The sequence below is a fragment of the Botryllus schlosseri genome, chromosome 8 (genome assembly GCF_051294905.1).
Source record: "Botryllus schlosseri isolate E-star chromosome 8, Bs_hap1, whole genome shotgun sequence".
In the NCBI taxonomy this organism is placed as follows: Eukaryota; Metazoa; Chordata; class Ascidiacea; order Stolidobranchia; family Styelidae; genus Botryllus; species Botryllus schlosseri.
Window position 1 is genome coordinate 11,698,921 of NC_137243.1, and position 25,889 is coordinate 11,724,809.

Genomic DNA, 25,889 nt, shown 5'->3' on the forward strand with positions numbered 1-25,889 from the left:
GGGTACAACAAGCCTTGAAAAAATCTCTCTCGATAAAAAAACTTGAAATCACACCTATCTTCATGTTTGTTTTCAATCGCGCATCACTTTCAGCCATCTGGCGTAGTAATCAGTGGGAAGCGTGTTGTCAATTAACGAGAGTCGTGTGCAAAAGCACGCGATCTCTTGCTGAGTTAGTTTGCCGTTTGTAAGCGAGCGAAATTAGGTCGCTAATAGACACTCGCGCGAGGCAATTCGTGCCAATTCATCGCGTCAACGACAGGCCCGAACAATCGCATATGCAATTTATACATACAGTGGCCATGTGGCCAATTTATACAAGAGGCCATGTGCGCAAGATAGAATCGCTTGCGTAATCAATCGCATCTCCAACAGACTTGTTGCGCATGACATAACCGTTGGCCTAGGCGCAATTGCATCTGTAATAGGCATCGTGCGCAAGATGTCGGTTCGCTGGTCTAAACCAGTGGTTCTTAACCTTGCCTCCAGCGCCCCCCAAGGGGCTCTGGCGATTTTGAAGGGGGCGGAAACGCTCTGGGGACGATATGGGGGGCGCTGGGCTCAAGGGGGCGGTATGGGGGGCGCTGGAGAGAATGGCGTCGCAGTAGATGATATGGTGGTAGGACATATCGCTAATGAGTATTCAGAGCAAATTAACACCGAAAACTTCTACATATAAGTTTAATTGTCCAAGGGCGCCTAACTGACTGGCACCGAATGTTCCTTCCTGTCTTGGTAATCTGAACCCCAGAAGACGAATTCCATCTGGCAGGGAAAAATTACATGCTAGTGGAGAAATCCCAATTTGAAATCGTGTGCGTCTTTTAGTTTAGTACGTTCGGGCGACAGGGATATCTAAAGCTAGATATTCCTGTTGGGCGATTCTATATTTTTTGATATAGCAGACAGGAGTTTACAAAATAACATCATGCAACAAAGTCATACCAACGGGTTTGCCCGCCCGATTATGTTTAATTATTAGTTACGGGCCCTACAGTTTCCAAGACACCTCACAATGTTCGTTCTACGTTTTGACGAGTCTGCACACACTCAACAACTCACTGCGCAGACCTTTGGACAACAGTGCGTAACGACTAAAATAAGGTCATAACTTCGGATTTGTTGTGCGCAACGTAGATTTTCTGTGCGCACTGCGCAGAGATCGTGTCAGCACTGGGCACGTGCGCAGCTTAGAAGGAACATTGCACCTCACTCAGCTCTAACGGTAAATCTGGTAACATGAGCAGAGAGGACAAGAAATTGATTGCAATATATATGCAATTCCCGATCTTACTGACCGATTTTATCATGAATTACCGAAGGCTTTCGCACTTCGCACTGGCTCGCTAAACAGTACAGCTTATTTCGTGGCTAAAGCGAACAACGTGATGGGGGGCGGTCGGTTTATCTCAGTATGGGAGACCAAGACCCAAGTTTTTTCGGGGGGCCTGACGAAGTGCCGTTTCGTTCCTGCCAACGGGTATACGCCCGAAGATGCATAGTTATTATTGAGGGGTCCTGCCTTTGCAATCAGACATCACTCAGCTCTACCGGTAAATCTGTTTACGTGAGCAGAGAGACGATAAAAATTGATATCAATATACATGCAATTCCCGATCATATTGACCAATTCAATCATTAATTATTGAAATTTTTTGCGCTTCGCGCGTCTGGGCGTGATTAGCTGGCTCAGTGCACGGACACCCAATGTAGATGACTAGTATCAGCAAATAGCAGATAACCGAAGGAGGGTCTGGGGGCGAACCCCCCCGGAAGTCTGGCTTATCACTCGATGGGTGGCCCACGACCAACGTTTTTTTGGGAGAGGGGCGGCTGACAAAGTGCTGTTACGGCCCTGGTCACGAATTAATTGTACCTACGGGCACGCCCGAATATGTTTAATTAATGATTACGTGCCTGTTATTTACTCATACAACAGCTCACTCAGCGCTACTGGTAAATCTGATTACGTGGGCTGGGAGGATAAAAAGTTTATAGCGACTTATATATGTAATTGCCACCTATTCATTCATGCATTATAGAAAATTTTGGTACCTTAGGGCGACCAGGCCACACAAAATCACGTTACGGCGCTCTTGGGGGCGAAGCCCTCAGAAGTTTGGTTTATCACGCTTCGGGTGCGCAAGGCAATCAATTTTAGGGGGATTTACGAAGTGCTGTTACGGCCCTCTCTCTTAGTCATTGTCTTTACTACATTCCTTACAATATGAGGTTGGGGGGTGCTGGAGCACGATAATTTTTGAAAGGGGGCGCTGGAGGAAAAAAGGTTAAGAACCACTGGTCTAAACTAACTCGCCGCCGGCCTCGCAGGCTTTGGCTGCTATCTACTATCGTTTAGAGACAATACCGTTAATTGTATGATGATTAGCAATCGCATCTGTAAAAGGTCTCCTCGTGCTCAAGATATCGTGTCGCTAGCCTGAACTATCGCGCCGCCGCCTCGCAGGCTTTGGCTGCTATCTACTATCGTTTTAAGACAATCCCGCTAATTGTATAATGATTAGCGATCGTTGTGTAATGATTGTTCAAGAGTGACATCGCGAAACAGAATGACATTGTATACGAAATCGGAACTACTGAACGGAACTGTACTGAAATGCAGGGTGCGTACTATACATGGGTACAGGCTTTTCCCCCAGAATTAACATGCTATTTTAGGGGTGCGTAATATAAATGGGGGCGTACTATACTTGGAAAATTACGGTAGGCATAGAGGTGATTATTATCCTGCCAAAGGTAATACATGTGACACAATAATGAGCAGTGGCATTCGAAAATCCGACGTCTCTGCTATCAATAACGTTTCATGAATGTTCAGTCTATGTCATGGCCCTTGCACAAATAAAAAGTAATCGTTCTTCCACAAAGAAATCGATTAGATATGTGAAATAGGTGATTACGATTACGATTACTTCGGATTTTTTTCGAATATAATCGATTGCGATTACGATTACTTGGAAATGCTGTAATCATTGTAATCGATTACGATTACTAATCACGATTACCCCATGTCTGGTACTGCAGTAATACAAAGGTGTGTGTCCTGGTGAGTAGAAGTATAGCTAACCAAAGTATTATAGGTTTAGCTGGCTGACTACTTAACCTGGAGTCCTGTACTGTATCCTGGTGAGATCTTCTTAAGACGCCGATATACGCATATATTTCAGACGTTGTTACAAGTAGGTTTAGCAAATGAGTCTCTTGATACGAGAGAATCAGTAGTTTTATACTAGAGGCAAATTACTCTAGAACAGGATGTCTCTCGGTTACGAGATATACACATTTCATGGTTGGGTGATAGCAGGGCTCACCGACAGTACATCTATTTATTGAAGACTCTTGAGAAATTGCACCGATATCGTGATGTAAATACACGACAGGCAGTATAAAATTGATTGATGAAAAAGGCATCACCCAATCCCATAACTTCTCTAAGGGTTGGGGACATGAGTTTGAATTGATTCCAGTGCGTCAAATATGGAAATAGTTAAAAGACTTCCACTTCTGCTTAACAGTTCTTTATCGAGGGATTTTTTTCAAGGTTTGTTGTACCCATGTATAATACGCACTTCCCTATTTTAGGGCAAAAATTCAGTAAAATTTTGCGCATTATACATGGAAAATTACGGTGGATGTTACAATTTCCAAGAAGTGTCAAAACCGCCAAACATGTCAAAAGAGGTCGAACTCTTATACTGCATAAATATGGTTGTAACAGATTGAACCCATTTCTCTGCACCTTCCGCAGAGCTCATTTTCATTTTTGACGGACTGCTTTTCACAGCTACTTACTTGAGCAGATTCAAAGTCAACAAATTCTACTTCCACTTGAAGTACAATTAGGTTGTTTATAACGTCATTAGTAATTCTCGTACTTGGAGTAGATTTTGTTGTGGCTACTTTTACTTCTAGTTGAGTAGATTTCTTGGCTACTTCGACCCCCGCAGGTGGTATCACTGATTTTTGCGTAATACAAATTACTTACAAAATTTTTGATCATTTTGGTGATACTTACAGATTAGAGCGGCCGACCCATGCCTCACGTAATTTGTTGTTATGTATTGTTTTTTTTAGTCATTAGCTAGTGAGATATTGCCTTTCAATACTGATATATTTTTATGTTGAACGCTGAACATTTGTTTCATTATCAGATCCTACAGACCATTCTTTACCTGCAACATCAGTCAGTGAAGTCGACCACACAGGAATTACTATGACTCACTCTTACCAACCAGCTGTGATCATGGGAGATTCCACAGGTTTGAAAGTTGAATGAGTTTAAAATCAATGGCAGGATACCCAGAGTTATATTCTTTTCTTCACATCAGGGACTGACTTTTCCACATACCGGGATAAACTCGTGACTAAACCTGAAAACCATACAAATGAGTATGTAAGGAACGAACAACAAAAAGGTTTGACTCGTCTTGTTGTCCACTTCTTTGTAGTTTGAACAATTATTGTGTTTTATAGATGAGGTGATTTGTGGAATGCCACGAATCTGCACGGAACCTTCGTCATTCAATGAAACTGACTGTGAGCTTTTCTTCGTTTAAAATATATTTTGGTTGCGAAATCTCTTATAGCCTGTTGAAGTAAAATTACCTAATTTTTATCTGTTGTCACAAATACAAAATGCTTCTGAAATTTGGAATTTTAATCACCTATGACCAGGCCATGTTATTTTTGGCATTTCGGGGACCAAATGCCAGAACTGCCAAAAATAAAAAAATTTAAAGTGCCAAAAATAGGGTTTTTGAAAATTAAGATTTTTATGAAAGATTTTGATAAATATTGCAACAAGAATTGTCACGGGTTTGTATGAAGTGACAAAACAAATCTGTAAAGCAGAATTAATAGGTGAATCTTTCGGCAGGGCTGTAGAACACTATCCAAGGGGTCCATGAAAGGCAAATGAAAAGGCCAAAAATTTCAGCGAGTAAATCCGGATTTACGGCCAATCTGTGGATTGCTCAGTCTAGTGATTAGGAAATATGATGATATCCAGCGATTAGGATCTAGATCAGTGGTTCCCAACCTTTTTGTCTTCATTCCCCACTTCAGATTTATTCCGAGCCTTCATTCCCCACCAGGATCATAACAGCTCTTTGTCAGCCAAGGTGGGTTTCTGATCTCAAAGACTACTCCAAGTTGTTTCGACACCTTCCTATCTTTTCATTGTATCGCAGTTAGGAGGTGTGTTGAAATGATGAAAGTATTAATAAACTGACTGACTGAGCCCTGCCCGAAAAAATCGTAGGTTTTGCGCCCCCAGAAACCCCTCAGCCCCGCTGAGCCTGTACGCTTTTCCCCTGCAACTGATCAGCTACATGGGTCTGCTGTTTAGTGCGTCGCCTCACTTCGACTAAACGCGGGCAGCGCAGAAAATTTATATAATTCGTGTTTGAATCGGCCAATATGATCGGGAATTACATATATTTTGCTATCAATTTTTTAGACCCTCTCAGCTCACGTAATCAGATTTACCGGTAGAGCTGAGTGAGGTGTGTTAGAAAAGTTAGGACCCCTAAATAAGAATTAAACATCTTCGGGCGGACCCGTTGGTATATTGACTTCGTTACATTGTGCTATTTCGTGACCTCCTAGATCTGCTATGTTAAGAGATATGGAAATCGCCAAAACTAGAAGGCACACACGATTTCAAATTGGTATTACTTTACTGGCAAATAATTTTTCCCTGTGGGGTTCAGATCGCTAGGACAGGAACATTCGGCGCCAGCCATTTAGCCAATTAACATATATGTATATTGTATATATATCGAAGTCTTGGGTCACCACAAGGGCATTCTATCTCGGCCAAGGTCTTCTCGTTGCTGATAGTTCTGGCACACTTCTCGGAGTTGCATGTTACATGTCCTATAACTTCACATGCATTGGTGCTTCGTGGCGCAGTAATGGTCGACGCCGAAGTCTCCATTTCTATAAGTTCCTAGTATTTTCGTGGGGAAAGGGTACCCAATAATCAGATATTCGGAATATTAAATCGCGCACCCAGTGCTATTTTTTTTTTGAAAAAATGGTATCCATTTAAAATAAAACTCCGAGCTCGCCCCAGCACTACCCAACCCCCTCCACTATCCAGCACTTTTCTCATCACAGAGCAGCTATTTGCTGGTTTGACTACACAAGACACACGACCAGGCCTCATGCCAGTACACAAGACAATCACTCATAACTGCAACATAAGACGTATTGTGAACCGATACCAGTAACGCTCAAAATTTCGCGAAACCGTTAGTTCACGTCAAACTAGTCGTGACGACATCATTGGCCATCCAGAGGTAAAAATGAGATTTTGTGAACAACACGCAATATAATTTTCGATACACACATTCCACAGCAGTTAACTGGTACGGTAATTGATCATGTCTGTCCGTGAATATGTAGACTTTCCTCTATATAATTTTGAACAAATGCGTCTATTCCTCACCAGAAACCATGGAATTCTCCACCGTTTGGGAACCACTGATCTAGATGATCTCTGCACGCCAAAGTAGTAATCAGCATATTTCGAAATCTGTGATAGAGGGCCCTAATTTTAAAATTTAGCGCGATTCTTAGGTATTTTCCTTTTGTCAATGCTCATGTATTTTGTCATATCATGCAGCCGCCTCGCAGGCTGCATTTATCTCAATGTGCATTATACCATATTTCATTTCCCTTTAACTTGCAATTGAAAGATGTCTGCATGTTCATTTCGTCACATTTTGCAAGGGACATAGTTTTATCAATGAACAGACATGGTGCCAAAGGCCTTCAGATCTATATGTACCATACATACATATATACATTCAGTCCTTTCCTAGTTTTTCTTTGCCAGGTGGATAATTTGTTATAATATAATATTGATTATTAAGGTCACTCATGATCTTGCGGTTTGTTGGCACATTGTGGATACTGCATGTTTTGTGACTTCCGTTTCATAAGAAAGACCAAACTGAAGTGTTTTACATGATTAATTCCAGTATATAAATATGAATTCATGGCGATGCCAAAATTGCCAAAAGTAAGCTACTGTGGCATGCCAAAAATAACACGGCCTGCCTATCACCATGTTACTGATTTTTACTGCCGAAGTACTACTGATTTTAGCGAAAAATATAATTTATCAAGGAAGTTATTGTTTGATGCAATTCATGCAACTTTTGTTCTAATATGACTGAAGAGTAGAATTTCATCTCAAAACTCATTGTAGCTGGCGGTAAGGGATTCGAAATTCGAACTTCACTGATAGAAATGCTGTGGTTTTATAGACGATGTTCTTGATGATGATGAGAAGAACGTGCAGCAGGACAATGCAGCTACATGTCAAGGGGAAAAGACAGAGAATGCTGGTACAGGTACTTATAGCTATTTATCGAAGCCCCTTGAATAAATTGCAACAATACCGCAATGCAAATACATGTCAGGTGGTATACAATTGGTTGATGAAAAAGGCATCAGCGAATCCCGTAACTCATCTAAAGAATGGGGGAAATGAGTTTGAATTGATGCTAGTTCGTCAAATCTAGAATTAGTTCAACTACTTCCACTTCGGCTTAACAGTTCAGATTTGGGGATATATAATTGTAGAAGTAGTAGAATTTATGACGGTACTTCCACTTCTACGACAGTACCTATTGCTTTGACACCCTCTGAAAACTACAGCAGTAGTGGAAATTTAGATCAGAATAAATCACATCTTACTTATGAGAAGTCCCTTATAGAAATGTGCAGCAATCTTCATTGTCATCTTACTGGACAAAGAAGCATATGTTAACTTTGTGACTGCTTAAATCTCCCAGAGATAAGCAATGAGCATGGATTTTAAAAACTGGTTTAACGGTGTTGGTCAGGTTGGACTTGGTCATGACATTCTAATTATTTTCTATTTTCATGTTGCTATTGATCAAATTTCAGTCATTACCAGATTTGGATATGAAAATTGTAAATCCGCTCGTCTCCAGTATCGCTGATTTAGTTACAATTATAGATTAGGAGACCTGTGTGTTTGAATTCTAGTATGGCAATTGAATCATATAAGTCTGTTTCGTCAATTGTTTTATGATGTTCCAGTCGTTTGTTCCAAAGAGTGTGAATATAACGGGAAGAAAGATATGCACAATGGAGGTTTTATCGGCCATTACAATAGTAGAATGTGTTTGTTTGACCAACTAATCAAAATGGTGAAATAAAACATTTGTTTGCTGATAAATTTCAGATGAATCTGATGAATACAAATTAAACTCCGAAACCATCCATGTTAGATCACCTGAGGTGAAAGATTGTGTAACAGGTTGGCTGGCCGTATCACAGTTCTGTAGCACTGTAATTATTCAACATTATTCAACATATTACAGATGTAGGATTATTGAATCTCTATCGATCCAAATGTTCAGAAATTGAACATACATTATACATTAAAGGTTTGAAATTTATAAACTGTTCCAAATTTAGTTTCTTTATCAAGAACATTGCATTGGATTTTTCTCCTTTCTGCTACCAGACTGTTCTTGTTTATAGTTATTAGACATATTTACTTGGATTTTATTTAATCATATTCTTTACATGTGAGAAAATTTACTGTATTATCCATGTCATAATTTGATGCTTTTTATTGTATTGGCAATACAGAAAAAGCAACTCGTTTTTATAACCAAAATTTTGGGATTAATTTTAGCAAAAGATCCAACAGTTTCCCATATCGATAGAACTCTCTCGGGTGAGTTTTGTTATAAATTTTTTGCACATGAAAATCTTGATTGTGTGTTATGTTCGCGAATAGGTTCGAGCTCAGACTCGAATGATGATGGGCCGTTGGAAGCATTCGGAGGACAATCCTCTGATCTCCTAATAAAGTATAGACACAACTTGGAAGTAATGGTCAAACTGGTCTGGCCTGCAGAAATAGGGCAAGTATCTTAATTTACATTTTTGTAACACTATCTATTTGATTTGAGTAGTGTGCATATTCTATGTCGTATTCTATCCATACCAGGGGTCGGGAACGGTAACCTCTGACTTCTCTGATTATCCGATTCTTATTCATCAATATTGATGCAAGTTTTGATAAATTTTCATAGCAACTGGAATCATTATTCTTGTTGTAGTCAAGTATTTATATGAGGTTAAAACAGTGACATATTTTATGGCGTTGTGATATCAGAAACCCCTTTTCAAAATCTTAAAATTTATGCCAAATACATGCTGCTGATAATAATCGCTCTTCCGTGCAATATAATATGTTTTCTATAATATGTGAAGTACGGTATCTTCGAGTTATTAAGGGTTATGCATCGGACAAATCTAATCTGTCAAGTTCAATACGAAGTAGTTCGATACGAAGTTTTCATAGTGGCAAATACAATGTCAATATCATATTCACTATAATACCAATGTTGCACCCTTGGAATCTTGAATTGCGATGAATCATAGGGAAAAGGAGACGTGGCAACACCTGTATGAGAATCTAGCCACATTGTCTTCCTGATCATCAGTGCGAGATAAGCTTCCTTGGAGGTGACATTCCCAGTTACGTATTCTATTTACATCCACATTCCAATTTACTAGGTAGCCTGCTCACACTGCCGTTAAAATATATGCTTGTTGCGCAACATCATGTTAGCGCTGAAAATGCCGAGAATTGAGAAACAATATTAGCCAATTGGTATCAGTTAACAATATTCTCAATCGCTGAAGTTTTTATCCCTGTTTAGAGGAAGTGATTGAACTGTACTTATTCCTTGGAAAGCCGCTTAACTTTAAAACTGTGTTACTGAGGAAAAAACGGCAGACTCACACGTTTGTGGGTGTCTACACTACAAATATGGGTTTTGCACTAAAATGTACAGTACATCTTAAATGCCATGGCCCTCACGCTATGTTAGCTAAATGTCCCATGGTCTACTGTCGTTTTTGTTGTTTAACATGCTCAAATGCCAAGCAACCAGCTTGATTAGTGCGGAGTTGCAGGCGATATAACATTACATTATACTGAATATGCAGAAAATATGGTACAAACTCAGAAAGTAGTGAATTTCGATTTAGTGCTACCATAACGTCACGAGACTTCAATTGTGACGTAACAGTCACTTGAAATCATTATAGAATTACAATTGCAAGTATAAGGCCCATACAGCTCTTTTGACGAAAAAGGTTCCCGACCCCTGATCTATACTGTTTTCAAAATTATGAAAGATATCGAAGTAGATCTGTGGCATTTCTAATCATCATTCCAGCTCCAATCAGCCTGAAAATTGGGTATTTTATTGCTCATTTTTTACAACTTCATGATGGCAAACGGTATCTATCCCAGCTATCTAATAACAGCCAGAGTGGTCCCGATACACAAAGCTGGGATTAGAACTAATGTTGACAACTACAGACCGTTATCTGTTTTTCCGTGTATTGGGATTATCTTCGAAAAGTTGGTCCTGTCCTGCCTGTCTTCATATCTCGCCAAAATCTCTGTAATTTGTGCTCTCCAATTTAACTTCCGCAACAAACACTTTACCTCACATGCCCTCCTAACAGTACTACGACTAGGGTTAGTTCGGATATCAATAATTATCACTATCCGGATATTTGGAATTTATCTAACCGGTTAACCGGATAATAACTGCTAAGTGGGACAATCGATTTCACGAGGTCTGCATGAAAAACTGATCGCAAAATCATTACTGTTAATGTCGAGTAGACCTATACGTACACGCGCAGTACGAGCGAATACAAGAATAACCACGCAAATTTAGTGTCCACTGCTTCTGCAACGCCATCCTTATTTATAAAGCGTAATGCATCAATTGTGGCAGCCTGTAGCCGGGACCGGAATTTTCTAACAAAGAGTCCACATGCATTGAATGCTTATTCAGCTTCCACAGAAGTGGGCTGAATAGTAAGCAGCGCGTCGTAGAGAGTCTAAAGGTTGGCACGTCGTTTCCCAGAAACTTCAACGACTTTATATTCCATTTGACCATTCTTGTGTTTAGGTTTGGAGTACTAGTAGGACGAGTAGCTGATACTGGAAGTGATGCCGACATGATACCTCGCTCTAGTTCCTCCGTGAGAAATTCACGTGATCAGGCACGTAGCCAGCCGAAAATTAAGGGAAGGGGGGTTCGATTTTTTTCGGACTAAGTATCAGCGGAAATCAATTATGCTTGCACGCACACACACGCACATGTTTGCGAACATTTGATGTCATTCAATTTCGCGATGTCACTCCCACAATCGCTAATCAGAATACACTTAACGGCATATCGTCACCAAGCCATCGAGGGATAGGGGCCAACGCATGCTACGCCCGACACGCGATGGTTAGGCCAGCGATGATATATTTCGTAGGCCTATTGCAGATGCGATTGTGTAGGTCAGCGATAATATCGTGAGCATCAAGCCAATTCAGATGCGATTGTGCACTGTGCAGGCCAGCGATGGAATAGTGTGAACACTGCACAGTGCACAGGGCCTATTGCAGATGCGATTATTCAAGCCAATGGAACTATAGGCTAGTTGAAGACGAGATAAATCAGGCTAGAGACGATTGCCGACCGCGCGGCAATCAATGACCTAGTTTAACGATCTTCTCAGCAGGGGATCGCGTCTCGTTACATTGTGCAGACGCAGCATCTCGCTAATTGGCAACACGCTTCTCGCTAATAGGCCGCGCGCAACACTGAATACGGCTTATTGAAGCTTACTAATAGGTGTAAAAGGCATAAGCAACGATACTCATTTATCCGGTTAACCGGCAGAATTATATCCAGATATCAGATATTAAAAATACCGGCGGTTAACCGTTAACCGGATAATCCAACCCTATATCCAACCAAGGTAGCTTTCTTGCGGCTCTGATTGACCTCTTTATATGCCACAAAAATATAATAGACGACAGTTGTTGTTTGTTTCTATGAATAGTTACAGCCAATTTCTGTATATGGATGCTATAATGAGGGATATTAGTTATGTCTAAAGCCGTCCAAGGCCACTTCTGAAGGCCTGGAGAGAGAATTCTTGCTGACTAGCGTCAAGCGCATGGATGTATACCTGTCAGACAAGGATATATCTTAGATTCTGCTGGTCATAAACCTTTGTGTATGTAAATTTTGACATAAAAATAATTGCTCATAGTCAAGAATAAATTGCAATAAGTCCAAAATTACCCAGCGTATAATCCCTCGCAATTTTACGCACCAATTGCTGGAATGTATAAAGAGCTATCCACAAAACGACATCACATAATAGTATACTGTAGTAATGGTATGCATTTTCAGTTTATTTCAATGTGTAGCACTCGCCAATCAGCGTCTATCAATGCTAAAATAACCGATATAGAATCCATAGAAGTCTACGTGCAACTTTCGAATTACCTGGATGGCGAGATCGAGGTGTAGGATCGCTATCTATAAATATTCGTTATAAGTAGCCTACTGGAGGTTTTTTACATACTCTGAAGTTTGAAATGCGACTCCGACATCCAAAAAGGTTGGGAACCACTGATGCAGATCATAATATTCTTCTTTCAAAATTAGTGTGTTACGGATTTCGTGGCCCACAACTTGAGTTCATGAAAAGCTACCTCACTGAATGTCAACAAATGGTTTCAATCTCCAAAATCTCGTCCTCCCCTTAACTCAGGGGCGGGCAACATACGGCCCGCAGAGAGTTTCCGCCCTGAAAGTGAAATTATAATATGAAATTATTGACAAATTCTATGCGTCACAGAATGAATCCAAGTTTACCAACCCGAGAGTGATGATCATGAAGCTACTTATGTTCTGTTCGGATCTACAATACATGCATTTGCGAGCAAACATTTCCAACCATAAACATTAACAAGACAAGGCTGCGTTCCAACATAATTGATGTTCACGTGCAGTCTTTACTAAGGGTTTCTACGCCCGGATGACCAGTTGCGGTTGCAGCTGCGGTCTCTTAAACTGCCATCCACCTCGACCTAGTGCCCGTTGTCACAGTTCTTTCTTTGATGTTTTGTTTCTATTCCGCTGCTCTCTGTGGCTCCTTCCCTTCCCTGTGAGTGCGCTCTTTCATCGGGTGTTTTTCTGGGCTTTTTTGTTGACGGAAGCACAGCGACGCAGAGAAAAAGGAGCCCAGAAAAACGCCGACGCGGAGTCTTGCGGCAGGCGCTTATGGTTATCACTGCGCTATCCAAGTTCAAAGAACTTGCTAACAATTTTGATTGACCCCGGATGTATGATTGACTTCAACTAGTTCCACAGCTATTTAGGAACATTAGGCTAATATATCCATTAAATACTGTTTTTGGGCTATTCGCTTAAACTAAAAGTTTACATCAAATACAATTTATTCCTTGTATAGGTGGATAAATACGTGCTTAATGTATCAATTTTGTTATCCGGCCCGCCGCGTACTTTATTTCCTCATATCCGGCCCGCCGACCTGAGAAGTTGCCCGCCCCTGCCTTAACTGGTTACCTGTCGTGTACCCCAAGGCTCAGTGCTTGAGCCAGTTCTCTCTACATTATATGTCAACGACATTTTTGAATCCACCTCATTGAGTACCACACTGTTCGCTGATGATACTCACCTCCTCTCTCACTCATCATCTACGGCTAAGTTGGGTGCCGTGACTAGTGGCCAAATACACAAAGACCATGAGTGCACGGCCCGTAATAATCTTTGCGTCATCGCAGCGAAATCCCAGTTATTAGTCATAATCTCAGAAAAAACTAACCGGTAACATCGCTGGTCCACCTATTTCCAACTAGGAAAATGCGAAATATCTCAGGGGTCTTACTGGACTCGTACATGTCCAGAGAGAGTCACATTCAGACTATGGTCCGTTCTACAGCCTTGGAGACTGCATGCCAGCCTGGATCCTTCTGTTACTCGTTAAATCATTGTTCCAATCAAAGTTACAATATGGCATCATCTGTTGGGGCAGTGTTACCGCACTGACGCCACTGCAAAAATTATGGCATCAGGTCCTCCTTATCATAGCCAGGGCCCCAAAGCGACCAAGATGTGTGTCCAACAAATCACTGCTAAAAAGATTCGGTGTCCTAAACATAAAAGATATGCGGAAACTTAGAAATTTCCACAATTATGTATTAGTTCCACTGCGGCCACTGCGCCAGAAACTTCAATGACTTCTTTACCTCTGCATCAAAAGTGCATAAGTAAGACACACGTGTGTCCAGTGTGTGACACACTGCCATGTGGTAGGCGAAAAATATCATCGCTCTATCAAATATGCAGGACCTGATTTGTGGAACAGTATCTTGCCGGCTATCCGACAGGGCCATTCCCAACCTGGACAACAAAAGTTGGAACCACCACATTCCCAAATCTTCTGAAATTTGGTACATGCATAGATGAGTTAATTTCGAACACAATAAAGTTTATTTGAGGAAAATTGATCCCCGGGGTCAAAAGTTATGTCATTTTGAAAAATTGACGATTTTCTGCTCATTTCAGCTCTGCAGCGTTCAGGTTTATCAATGTAAAATTCAAAAAGGTGTAAACAGATGTTGGATTACAGTTGAGATTTGGCACTGGGTTTTCTGAGTAGCTAGTATATTGGTCTATATTCCCATGTGGTATTGAATGCCATACGGTGTAGTGTTAGAGGTTAAATTGAGGCGAAACTTGGTCGATGGTCTGAAATCGGTCAAGCGTTACACAATTTAGAATGCGAATTGAGCAAAACCTTATAAGTATATTCAAGCGAGTAGGGTATCATTTGAAAGCTGGTTACAAAGACAATTTTCCATAGCTTTCTCATTATGGTTTTTCGACTGTAAGGTGGGGAAATCGCAATCTCAAAAGTACACTGCATTTGTACATGGATATGCTTAAGTTTGGAATATGGTAAACCGATGGTTCTCATACTTTTTTGACTCAACACACCTTGCTAAGCTCAACTTATATTCATCACTACCCCTGAAGACTATATGTCAATTTCCAACAACCTATTTGAAACCAAGAGCTGTTCCTTGGGTATATATTAACGAGAGTAGCTACCCATTGCTCCCGCCGTTTACCCGTCCGTTTGGCCATTCGTGCTTTAGTTGCTGAAAAGTTTTGTCAGGTATCGTGCGCAGCTCATAGTTCAAAATAGAATGAAAGGGATGATCATAATTTTTGTTGTATTTGTATTTCTTCAATAACATATTATTTCTTCTGTGGTAACTATGCCTGTCGCCCATGTTAGCACAGCGTTGTACTGACGTAGAGTTATCAAGACGCGTTTACTAAACTGCGTGGCTGAGGCCCCGGCATTGCTTATTTTTATCTCGATATTGAAGCTCGCGGCCTCTAGGAATTCTGAAAAGTGGCCTGCGACCCGTTTTGAGTTGGCGACCCCCTGGGTCACCCTTACTGCCGCACCTATATTGAATTTCCTTACTTTGAAATTCAGAGCACTATCGGTAGAGTTTCTGCTGAAAATATAACTCTGAATGTCAAAGTCGAGAAATTTAGCAACAGACGGGTAAACGGTAGGAGCAATGGGTAGCTATTCTCATTAATATATACCCAAGGAACAGCTCTTGGTTTCAAATAGTTATTGGAAATTGACATATAGTCTTCAGGGGTAGTGATGAATATAAGTTGAGCTTAACAAGGTGTGTTGATTCAAAAAAGTATGGGAACCATCGATTTACCATATTCCAAACTTAAGCATATCCATGTACAAATGCAGTGTACTTTTGAGATTGCGATTTCCCCACCTTACAGTCGAAAAACCAAAATGAAAAAGCTATAGAAAATTGTCTTTGTAACCAGCTTTCATATGATACCCTACTCGCTTGAATATACTTATAAGGTTTTGCTCAATTCGCATTCCAAATTGTGTAACGCTTGACCGATTTCAGACCTTCGACCAAGTTTCGCCTCAATTTAACCTCTAACACTACACCGCATGGCATTCAATACCACATGGGAATATAGACCAATATACTAGCTACTCAGAAAACCCAGTGCCAAATCTCAACTGTAATCCAACATCTGTTTACACCTTTTTGAATTTTACATTGATAAACCTGAACACTGCAGAGCTGAAATGAGCAGAAAATCGTCAATTTTTCAAAATGACATAACTTTTGATCCCGGGGATCATTTTTCCTCAAATAAACTTTATTGTGTTCGAAATTAACTCATCTATGCATGTACCAAATTTCAGAAGATTTGGGAATGTGGTGGTTCCAACTTTTGTTGTCCAGGTTGGGAATGGCCCGACAGTCATCAAGCATGTCTACATTCAAATCGAAATACAAACAAATTTCCACTGAATCAATACTAGTTAGCCCTCTAGTTTACCGGACTAGGACACTTGCTCTTTTTTTGTCAGCTGTCCTTATTATATTCTTTTACTTTTCATTCAGTGTGCTTGCCTCCTTTTATACATCGCCTAGGCCAATTGGGTGTCTGATTTCGAAGACTACCGTAATTTTCCAAGTATAGTACGCCTCCATGTATAGTACGCACCCCGCATTTGCAGCACACAAATAGCTGTGTTTCAGTATACTATGTCGACATGTCGTTCTGTTTTGCGATGTCACTGTTCAACAATCATGACATAACCATCGCTAATCATTATGCAATTAACGGAATTGTCTTTAAACGATGGTAGATAGCAGCCAAAGCCTGCGAGGCTAGGTAGTAGTAGGTGACGAGATAGCGTCGTTGTTCAACTGTGTGGCCTAGTTAATCTCGATATTGGATTCATGCCAACCGCGTCCTCTACGAAATTCGAAAAATGGCCCGCGACCCGTTTTGAGTTGGCGATGGCGACCCCTTGCGTAAGCGCAGTCTTACAAAAGCCTAGAAGTGTGCCGTGCTACAAGTCGGCGATTACGGAATCAAAAATAAGAAATAGGCTACCAGTCTGGTGTAAATGACCAATGACCATTATAGTCGACAAACACCATGATTGCCACAAACGACATTAGGGTTGAGTACATCGTAAATGCCGATAACGCAAGTCTTCTTGCTTCGACAAACTTACGCGTAAGCTCCACTCCGGCATATTATAATAACATACAGTCACCAAAATTGGACCTAGTAAGCAAGTAGTGGGGAATCTCAGCAGACTGCGGCCGAGGGCCACATTATCATGTAAGACAGAAAACAGTCCGCGGGCCGGACAAAATCCCTTCGCGGGCCGTATGTTGCCCGCCCCTGCTCTAAACGAAAGTAGATAGCAGCAAAGCCTGCGAGGCCGGCGGCGCGATAGTTTAGGCCAGCGACACGACATCTTGCGCACGAGGCCTATTACAGATGCGATTGCCCAGGCCAACGGTTATTGGAAACCAACATGAAGAAAGGAGTGATTTCAAGTTTTTTTATCGAGGGAGATTTTTTCAAGCCTGTTGTTCCCATGTGTAATACGCACCCCCCCCCCCCCCGATTTTAGGGCAAAAAATCTTGAAAATTTTGCGCATTATACATGGAAAATTACGGTACTCCAAATTGTTTCGGCACCTTCGTTGTATCGCAGTCTTGTAGTGTATTGAATGATGAAATTATTGGCAATAAATTTAATTGAATTGAATTCAAATACGATTATTTCTAGACTACTCGAGGATTGGCCTGAAAAATTGCTGGAGTTTCTGTACACCAAGCAAGATCAAGACATTTCAATACACCCTTTCGCTTCCACTTGTTTGCAAATAATGAAGGGAACCGAGGTAGTCTACATTTTTTATGATTAACTTTGTCTTTGACACTTTGTCTTTGAAATAAAGCCACTTCAAAGTGTATATGCAAGAAAAAGGAGTGCCAATGCAAATAGCTGGATTAGGAAGAATAACCGATTAGTGAAAAAGCGCATCGCATTTTTTGCTGACTTGTGTCAACTGACATGGCCAGATGACAAGTAAGTCAACATTGAATTTGTTCATACAATAATATGTGCTAATCATAATCATATGTAACACCGAAATTATAGGCTTACCGTATATATATGTAGAAGTGATTTTTTAAATGGATCATATTGATACTTGGCGCTAGGCACATGCCTGAACGGTTCGCGGTTTTGAATAGCTAATAAATAAGATTGATAAAAAATAATCCGCAAGTATAGATAGGGGAGCTAATATCTGATTCGTAATCACTACGATTAGCTGTGTAATGATCGCAAAAATTGATCAGAAGAGCAATTGAAGGTAAATCTAAAGTTCCTCAGCTTTTTTCTATAATTTTTTAAATTTATATGGCTAGATTGTATGTGTATAAAATAAAGTATGTACGCCATTTGTTTGATTCAAGCTGGAGTCTAGAGGACGATGCTTATTCAAAAATCTTTGCGAAGTCCAAGGCGGAGCCTGCAAGATTCGATGAGGTAATTGATGTATTCATGTCAATTGAGCACGCAGCGCAAAAGCAAAATCGAAAAGTTGAAGAGAGTGAGTTATATTTTTATGGAATTTTTCATCATGATATTGATGTTCATTCATTTTTCATTTCATATTTTTTTGATGGTGTGTATCTTGACTGAATTTGAAGTAGCATCACATATTGTCAACATCCCTTCGCCTGCTTTCAATTTATGTTACACGACTCTTCTAATATTTATCTAAATGATATCATGCTTTCAAAATTCTTGTTATTTACTTATCTTTAGCTCCCGCCCAGAAAGATGACAAGCTAAAGAAAAGGACCAAGATCGAAACAATAAAGGGTGAGCTTCTTGTAATGGTATCTCTCGTATCTTGTCACAAGTGATGTTGGACTGATGACTGTTTTTGAAAAGTCTGCAATGAGAAATCATCACCTAATACCCAATATAAATCTACCTTCACCGACTAAAAATACAATTACAATGGCAGGCCTATGCAAAGAACAACTAACAGGATTTACGCACTGCGGTAATTTCATGTCTCAGAACTCTATATCTGCCATATTAGACCAAAGACGAAGCATAGCCAATGAATGATCGGGGATCAGTTGTACAGCTTGTATTATATTATATATAATTGTCTACCACTGCGAGCGCTTTAAAACCAGACTTTTGATTATGTGGTAATAATAGTGTGCTAATATTTATTCAATCCCGCTTGTGGCGAGACAATTGCGCTGTCGTAAGTGCAAAAAGATTTTACCTAATTACCTAATATCAAATTAGGTTTATTTGAATTATTCCACGTTAAAAGTAGTGGAAATTATGCACAATTTTCCAAAAGCAATAAGCACTAGTCTACGTCATAGTAACCTTTCGTATGAAAATGAGATATGTTATTGTTTGGGCGAATTTTTCTGACGTAAAAAACGGAAATCAAAATTTTGACTGTTTTTTTCTAAAAAAACTTAATTCTGACCAAATTTTGACCTCACGTATGCAAATTAGATGTTTTCGCATATACTGGTAAAATTGTACTACTTTTCTTCAATTCTGGTTGGAACTGTCAGTCCTTACGAAGTAGTTTGGCCAGAAAAACGTTTTTGACCGAAAAACTGACAAAGTTTTGGATGAAAAAACTTTAATTTTACCGAAATCTGGCCCTATGTTCGAATTGCAGTAGTTACATCACGTATTATGGTAGAAATGATGAAAATTTCTTGTAGTACAGTGGTTCCCAACGTGGGCGATATCCCCCCCCCCCCAGGGGGCAATTTGGCGGTCTAGGGGGGGGGGGGGCGAAAATGGACAAAGGGGGCGACGGGAGGCGAACATAGCGAAGGGAACGATAGGGGGCCGATGACGCGTCAAAACGGCTGACCTTTATTTTTTTTTAGTCAATCCACGGAAATATGGTTACAAAAGTGTGTCAAATTAGACATCGAGCCGAAAATTTGACCTTTTTTTTAGTCAACCCGCCGGTGATAACAGTTTGTATGCCCAATTGCCCAATTTTCGGTACACAAAATTTTGGGGGCGATGATCGGTGCTGACCTTGAAAAGGGGCGATGGGTCGAAAAAGGTTGGGAACCACTGTTGTAGTACAACGAGAAATACTTTCCTACGTTCTCGGGTGGAAAATGTGTCCTTGCTAAGTAGCTTGCCAAGAATGGAGCAATAAAGTTCAACAGCAACAGTTGTTGGTTGGCAACACTGAAGTTGTGCGTACACTGCTGGTGACAAACCGTGTTGCTTTATTCTGACAATGTTGTCTACATTACAATTTTTCATAATGCACTTTTTGATATAAGGACCACGCAATGCTCAAGCAGTCTTGATTCAGTTAGGATATTGCGGTACGTTAACCATAACACCATGTCAACCTATTACCTTTTATTCAGTGTGCATGCCTCCTTTTTTACATCACCTAGGCCAGGTGGATGTCTGATTTCGAAGACTACTCCTCCGAGTCATTCCGACACCTTCCTTATCTTTCATTGTATCGCAGTCTTGTGGTGTATTGAAATGATCAAAATTATAGCAATAAATTGAATTGAATTGAATTGACATTTTTTGATTCACAATTAGCAGACAATGGGCCGTCTACAAGGGTAGGCCTATAAAGTAGGCTACAAGCTGTAAATATCAAATGATAAGTTCACAGTGCAAAATCTATAATACAAACGAAATGCAGGGGGCACAAAACTTGGACAAACCATGGGAGCATCTATACGACTGCTTTTCAAAACTATATTTATTTACTTGAGCAGATTCAAAGCCAACCAATTCTACTTCCATTTGAAGAAATTTAAGGTTTCTTATAAAATCACTATTTCTGCTCGTACCTGTAGCAGATTTTGGCGTGACTACTTCTAGTTGCGTATTTTTTTACTACTTTAACCACCTTTGGTGGTATCATGATTTCCTGCGTAATACAAATTATGTAGGTTAGAGCAGCCAACCAATGGCCCACGTTCAGGTAATTTGCTGCTATGTATTCGTTTTTTAGTCATCGGCAAGTGAGATGTTGCCTTTCAGTACTGATATCTTTTCTATTGTGAGAGCTCAACAATTGTTTCATTATTAGATCCAAAAGGTCATTCATTACCTGCAACATCAGTCAGTGAATTCGATCACAGACAAATGAAGATGACTCACTCTTACCAACCAGATGCGATCATGGGAGATTCCCCAGGTTTGAAAGCTGACTGAGTTTAATATTAATGGCAGGATACCAAGACTTATATTCTTTTCTTCACATCAGTGATTGACCATCCCACATACCGGAATGAACTCGTGACTAAACCTGAAGACCATACAACTGAGTCTGTAGGGAACGAACAACAAAAAGGTTTAACTCGTCTTGTTGTGCACTTCTTTATAGTTTGAACAATTTATTGTGTTTCATAGATGTGGTGTTTGGTGAAATACCACAAAGCATTACGGAACCTGTGTCATTCAACGAAAACGACTGTGAGCTTTTCTTCTTCTAATAGATATTTTGGTTGCAAAATTTCTTATAGCCTGTTGGAGTACAATTTGATATACTATTCTGATTTAATTTTCATGTCACCATTTTGAGAGACTGGTATTTATTATGGCCAACGATAATTTGGTAATCTTGAGCTGTTTTCGCAAATACAAAATGCTTCTGAAATTTAGAATTTGAATCACTTATCAGCATATTACTGATTTTTACCGCTAATTCACTACTGATCTCAGCGAAAAACATTATCTATCAATAGGAAGTTATTGTTGGATGCAATTGATGCAAGTTTTGATTTAATATGACTGAAAGGTAGAAGTTCGATGGTAGTAAGTGATTCAAAATCTGAAATTCACTCATGGAAATGTTGTGGTTTCATAGACAATATTCCTGATGACGATGAGAAGAACATGCAGCAGGACAAAGCAGCTACATGTCAAGGAGAAAAGACAGATCATACTGGTACTTATACCGTAATTTTCCAAGCATAGTACGTCCTTCCTCATGTATAATATGCAGCCTTAAAATGGGGTGTAAATTCCGGGACAAAGCATGTACCCATGTAGAGTACGCACCGTGCATTCGCAGTACATGAATAGCTATGTTTTAGTATTCGATGGCATTCTGTTTTGCCAGGTCACTGTTGATCAATCACGGCATAACTATCGCTAATCATTATACACTTAACGGCATTGTCTCTAAAACGACAGTAGATAGCAGCCGAAGCCTTCGAGGCCTGCGGCTTGATAGTTCAGGCCAGCGACATCATGCGCACGAGGCCTATTACAGATGCGATTGCTCAGGCAAACGATTATGTCGTGCGCACCAGGCGTTTTGGAGGTGCGATTGTAGTGTTAGGCAAGCGATTACATCTTACGCACATAGCGTGTTGTATATGCGATTGTTCAGGCTTGCCGCTGACGCGATGAATGAGCAAGGACTGACGCGCGCGCTAGGGCTCTTCAAAAATGACTTTTTTTCTCAAATCGTACTGGCTACTTGATAAAATTGTTAGGTTACCTAATTTAAGCCTACACACAAAATTTGGTTCAATTCGAGCCAGTAACCGCTTTGCTACAGGGAAGAAAGTTTCTATTTATTATATAAAAATGAATAATAAAAAATTTGAAAATTTTCTGTTCACCCCATGAAAGTGTTAGGCTGTCTATAGAGACGATGCTGACCAAATTTTGTTCAATTCCAACCAGTGGAAGCGGAGTTATTGCCGTCGAAAAATTTGGATTTGAATAAAATAGTATTTACGGTGAGCACAACTATAATAAATAAACAAAGAATCGGTCACCGTAAATACTATTTTATTCAAATCCAAATTTTTCGACGGCAATAACTCCGCTTCCACCGCTTGGAATTGAACCAAATTTGGTCAGCATCGTCTCTATAGACAGCCTAACACTTTCATGGGGTGAACAGAAATTTTCAAATTTTTTGTTGTTTATTTTTTTATGATAAATAGAAACTTTCTTCTCCTGTAGCAAAGCGGTTACTGACTGGAATTGAACCAAATTTTGTGTGTAGGCTTAAATTAGGTAGCCTAACAATTTTATCAAGTAGCCAGTACGATTTGAGAAAAAAAGTCATTTTTGAAGAGCCCTAGCGCGCGCGTGCACTAATCAATGATGTAAATCGCTCGCGTTCAAACTGCAAACCAACTCATTAGGAGATCGCACTGTTGTGCAGCGCAGACGCCAATTGGCAACACGCTTCTCGCTAATGAAAATACGAATTACTGGGTATGATGGCTTAATGTGATGCACGATTAATACAAACATGAAGAAAGGTTTCATTTCAATTTAAGGTGATTTTTTTCAAGGCTTGTTGTAACCATGTATAATAAGCACCCCCCCCCCCCCCGATTTTAGGACAATAAATCGGTTTTTTATTACGGTAAACACTGGTATTTATGGAAGCCTCTTGGGGAAATTGCAACAATACCACAATTTGAATACATGACAGGCAGTATAACATTGATTGATCAAAAATGCACTACTAAATCCCATAACTCATCTCAGAGTTGGCGAAATGAGTTTGAATTGATTCTAGTGCGTCAAATATGGAATTTGTTACACTACTTCCACTTCTACTACAGTACCTGTGGTCACTACTTTGACCACCTCTGAAGTTGTAATAAATTAAATGTTGCTAATAAGAAGTCCCTCATGGAAATGTGCAGTGCCAAAATACAGGGTATAAGGTCCTGGGAGTAGAAGTATAGCTAACCAAAGTATTATATAGGTTTAGCTGGCTGACTACTTAACCTGGAATCCTGTATCCTGGTGAGATCTTCTTAAGACGCAGATGTACGCAAGACATACGAATATATTTCAGATGTTGGTACAAGTACAGTTTAGCAAATGAGTCTCGTGATTCTCTCGAATCAGTAGTTTTATACTAGAGGCAAATTACTCTAGAACAGGATGTCTCTCGGTTACGAGATTTACACATTTCATGGTTGGATGATAACAGGGATCTGTTACACAGCCCTTTCATTGAAAAGGAAACTTAATTAGTTAAATTAAGTGGAAAAGCCAATTACACAACCATGAAATCACAACATCAATTTAAGATGTTGAGTCCAATAAAAAATACGGAAAGGTTTAAAACAGGGGTGGGCAAACTTTTGAGCTCGCGGGTCGCATTCAACATATGAATCCATTCGCGGGCCGCACTTATAAAATTGAGATTTTAAACCAAAACGCAATATTGATATTTGATTATATAGTGAGGACATGGAGATAATATATGAGGTTATTTAAAACAAGCCAAACTACTTGCTTTGATGATATCGTATACACTAGGGTTGTTCAGAATTGACCGACTTTCAAAAAGTCTAGGTTTTCAGTCCGTTTCCCATGCCTTATACCTTAAAAACAAATTCTGGCAACTTTTTTTGTAATTCATCCCCTACATCCGTTTGCATTTTGCCGTTTTTTCATGCACCAAAAAAATTCTTCGGAATTTGGGGATTCCCCAGTTGTGAGTGACTCGACAGCAATCGCATGTGTTCTCATTGACGTGACGAGGATGTTCTATCGTTGATGACGCGCTAGGCACGGCAGTGAAATGGGGATCATTGATTACTCAGGTGTTTTGCTGCTTTGTTGTTGAAGGACTGTGTTTACGATTGAGGTGCAGGACTTACCAGGTAGCTTTTTGGCTCATGCTGTTAGCGAGTCTAGCGCAGGATTAGTGATTATAGTATTGTAGCAGTATTGAATTATTCGATCTAATGGACCTGATACTCTTTCTTGTCTACTGAGATAGAAAACAAAGCTTGTAAATGTCTTTTCCAGTGACTGTGGAAAACAGCCAATCGGTTGCTCTGAATTTTATGTTATTTCCTATGATAGCAATATACTGGTCGGAGTATTTCCAATTTAGGAATCATTATCTTCCAGAATCAATAACTGGATCTCATCCGACTATTCTTGCTCAAGTTGTGCAGTATGTGTTTGACCTTAGAGAACTGAAATGTTTCCAACTATTCTTTGTTGCTTGACTGAGTTGATGTATATTTATTTTTCTAGGATTAGCTCTAGTGCGAAATGTCTGAAAAAAAGAAAATTGCCAAAGAAAATTGCCATCTAGTGATATAGTATCAAAGAAAACTAGAAGATCACGGTCGCAGACACAGCATTTCCTAGCTGGGCCATCTGAGGAAACATTACGAGATCGAAGCTGCTTACTCTCAGGAAGGTTATGCAATATGAGTTACACCTAAGAGAGCATGCATATGCGAAAAATGAACCAGTAAAGTTACACATCCAGGACGTAGGAGATGAAGTACGGTAATAAGTTTTTGGTTCCTGGCTGCCACAAAGACCATCACACAAGTCAATGCCATTGAAAGATTAGAGACAGTGTGAAAACAGAAACCAAATGGCTGTCACTAAAGGAAACTGCAGGCCAGCAATATGTATCAAGAAAACAAAGTGACTTTGAAGCCAAGTTGAGTAAGCTATGGGCATAGAGGAGCTCCTGACGCGATGACGACAATTGAAGCAAGTACACTTCTGTCCGGCGATAAGAAACATGAATACAAAACATTTTATCAGGATCAAAAGGGTCCGTGATTAGCAACGATTGGTGGCAAAGATACAGTGTTGAAAGTGAAAACCATGCAACAAAAGAGACGGACCATGAGTGCGAGAGAGTGCACCAGCTTCAAGTAGCGAAGGTGAATTTACAGAGAGCTCATCTATATCTTTGCAGGTAGCTGACACTTCCCACAGCAGTGATTTTGAAGTGGCGCAGTCGACATCGGGTCATTGCTTTAAATTTGTGACTCTAAAAGAGCCTGTAAACCTGTTCAACGACAAAGACATATGCCAGGTTTCCGATCGCTTGAAAGTCAGCGATAATGCCGCTACCATGATAACTGCAGCACTGATTAAAGCTTGCGATGGTGACCCTAATGACTTTCATCTTTCAAGATCTGGAACCTATCGATGACGTATTGCAAATCGTTTTAAAATTTCTGAGTCTATTGTTGAAAAAATAGCAAACCATCCACCAAAGCACATCACATTGCACTGGAATGGAAATC

General features: G+C 40.1%; 1 protein-coding gene and 1 long non-coding RNA gene across 3 annotated transcripts in view; one reads left to right on the forward strand and one right to left on the reverse strand.

Moving 5' to 3' along the window:
- The window catches only part of LOC145444331 (E3 ubiquitin-protein ligase rnf213-alpha-like), a 182,860-nt gene that overhangs the window by 41,595 nt on the left and 115,376 nt on the right, over window positions 1-25,889 (forward strand). The window contains exons 1-8 of one of the 2 annotated variants that reach the window (XM_080322295.1): window positions 17,575-17,689; window positions 17,747-17,877; window positions 18,270-18,406; window positions 18,625-18,681; window positions 20,927-21,034; window positions 21,104-21,190; window positions 21,250-21,312; window positions 21,707-21,787. In XM_080322295.1, coding sequence (XP_080178421.1) covers window positions 17,675-17,689; window positions 17,747-17,877; window positions 18,270-18,406; window positions 18,625-18,681; window positions 20,927-21,034; window positions 21,104-21,190; window positions 21,250-21,312; window positions 21,707-21,787 — 679 coding nt within the window. In that variant the 5' untranslated portion in view covers window positions 17,575-17,674. Of the gene's footprint in view, window positions 1-4,172; window positions 4,281-4,349; window positions 4,437-4,494; window positions 4,558-7,295; window positions 7,383-8,701; window positions 8,744-17,574; window positions 17,690-17,746; window positions 17,878-18,269; window positions 18,407-18,624; window positions 18,682-20,926; window positions 21,035-21,103; window positions 21,191-21,249; window positions 21,313-21,706; window positions 21,788-25,889 lie in introns of those variants that run through there. The other variant, XM_080322294.1, reaches the window with a different exon arrangement.
- Window positions 323-23,933, reverse strand: LOC145444360 (uncharacterized). The gene is made up of 3 exons (XR_013916659.1): window positions 23,821-23,933; window positions 2,300-3,327; window positions 323-453 (listed from the first exon to the last, which is right to left on the reverse strand). It is a non-coding gene; the product is annotated as an uncharacterized LOC145444360 (long non-coding RNA).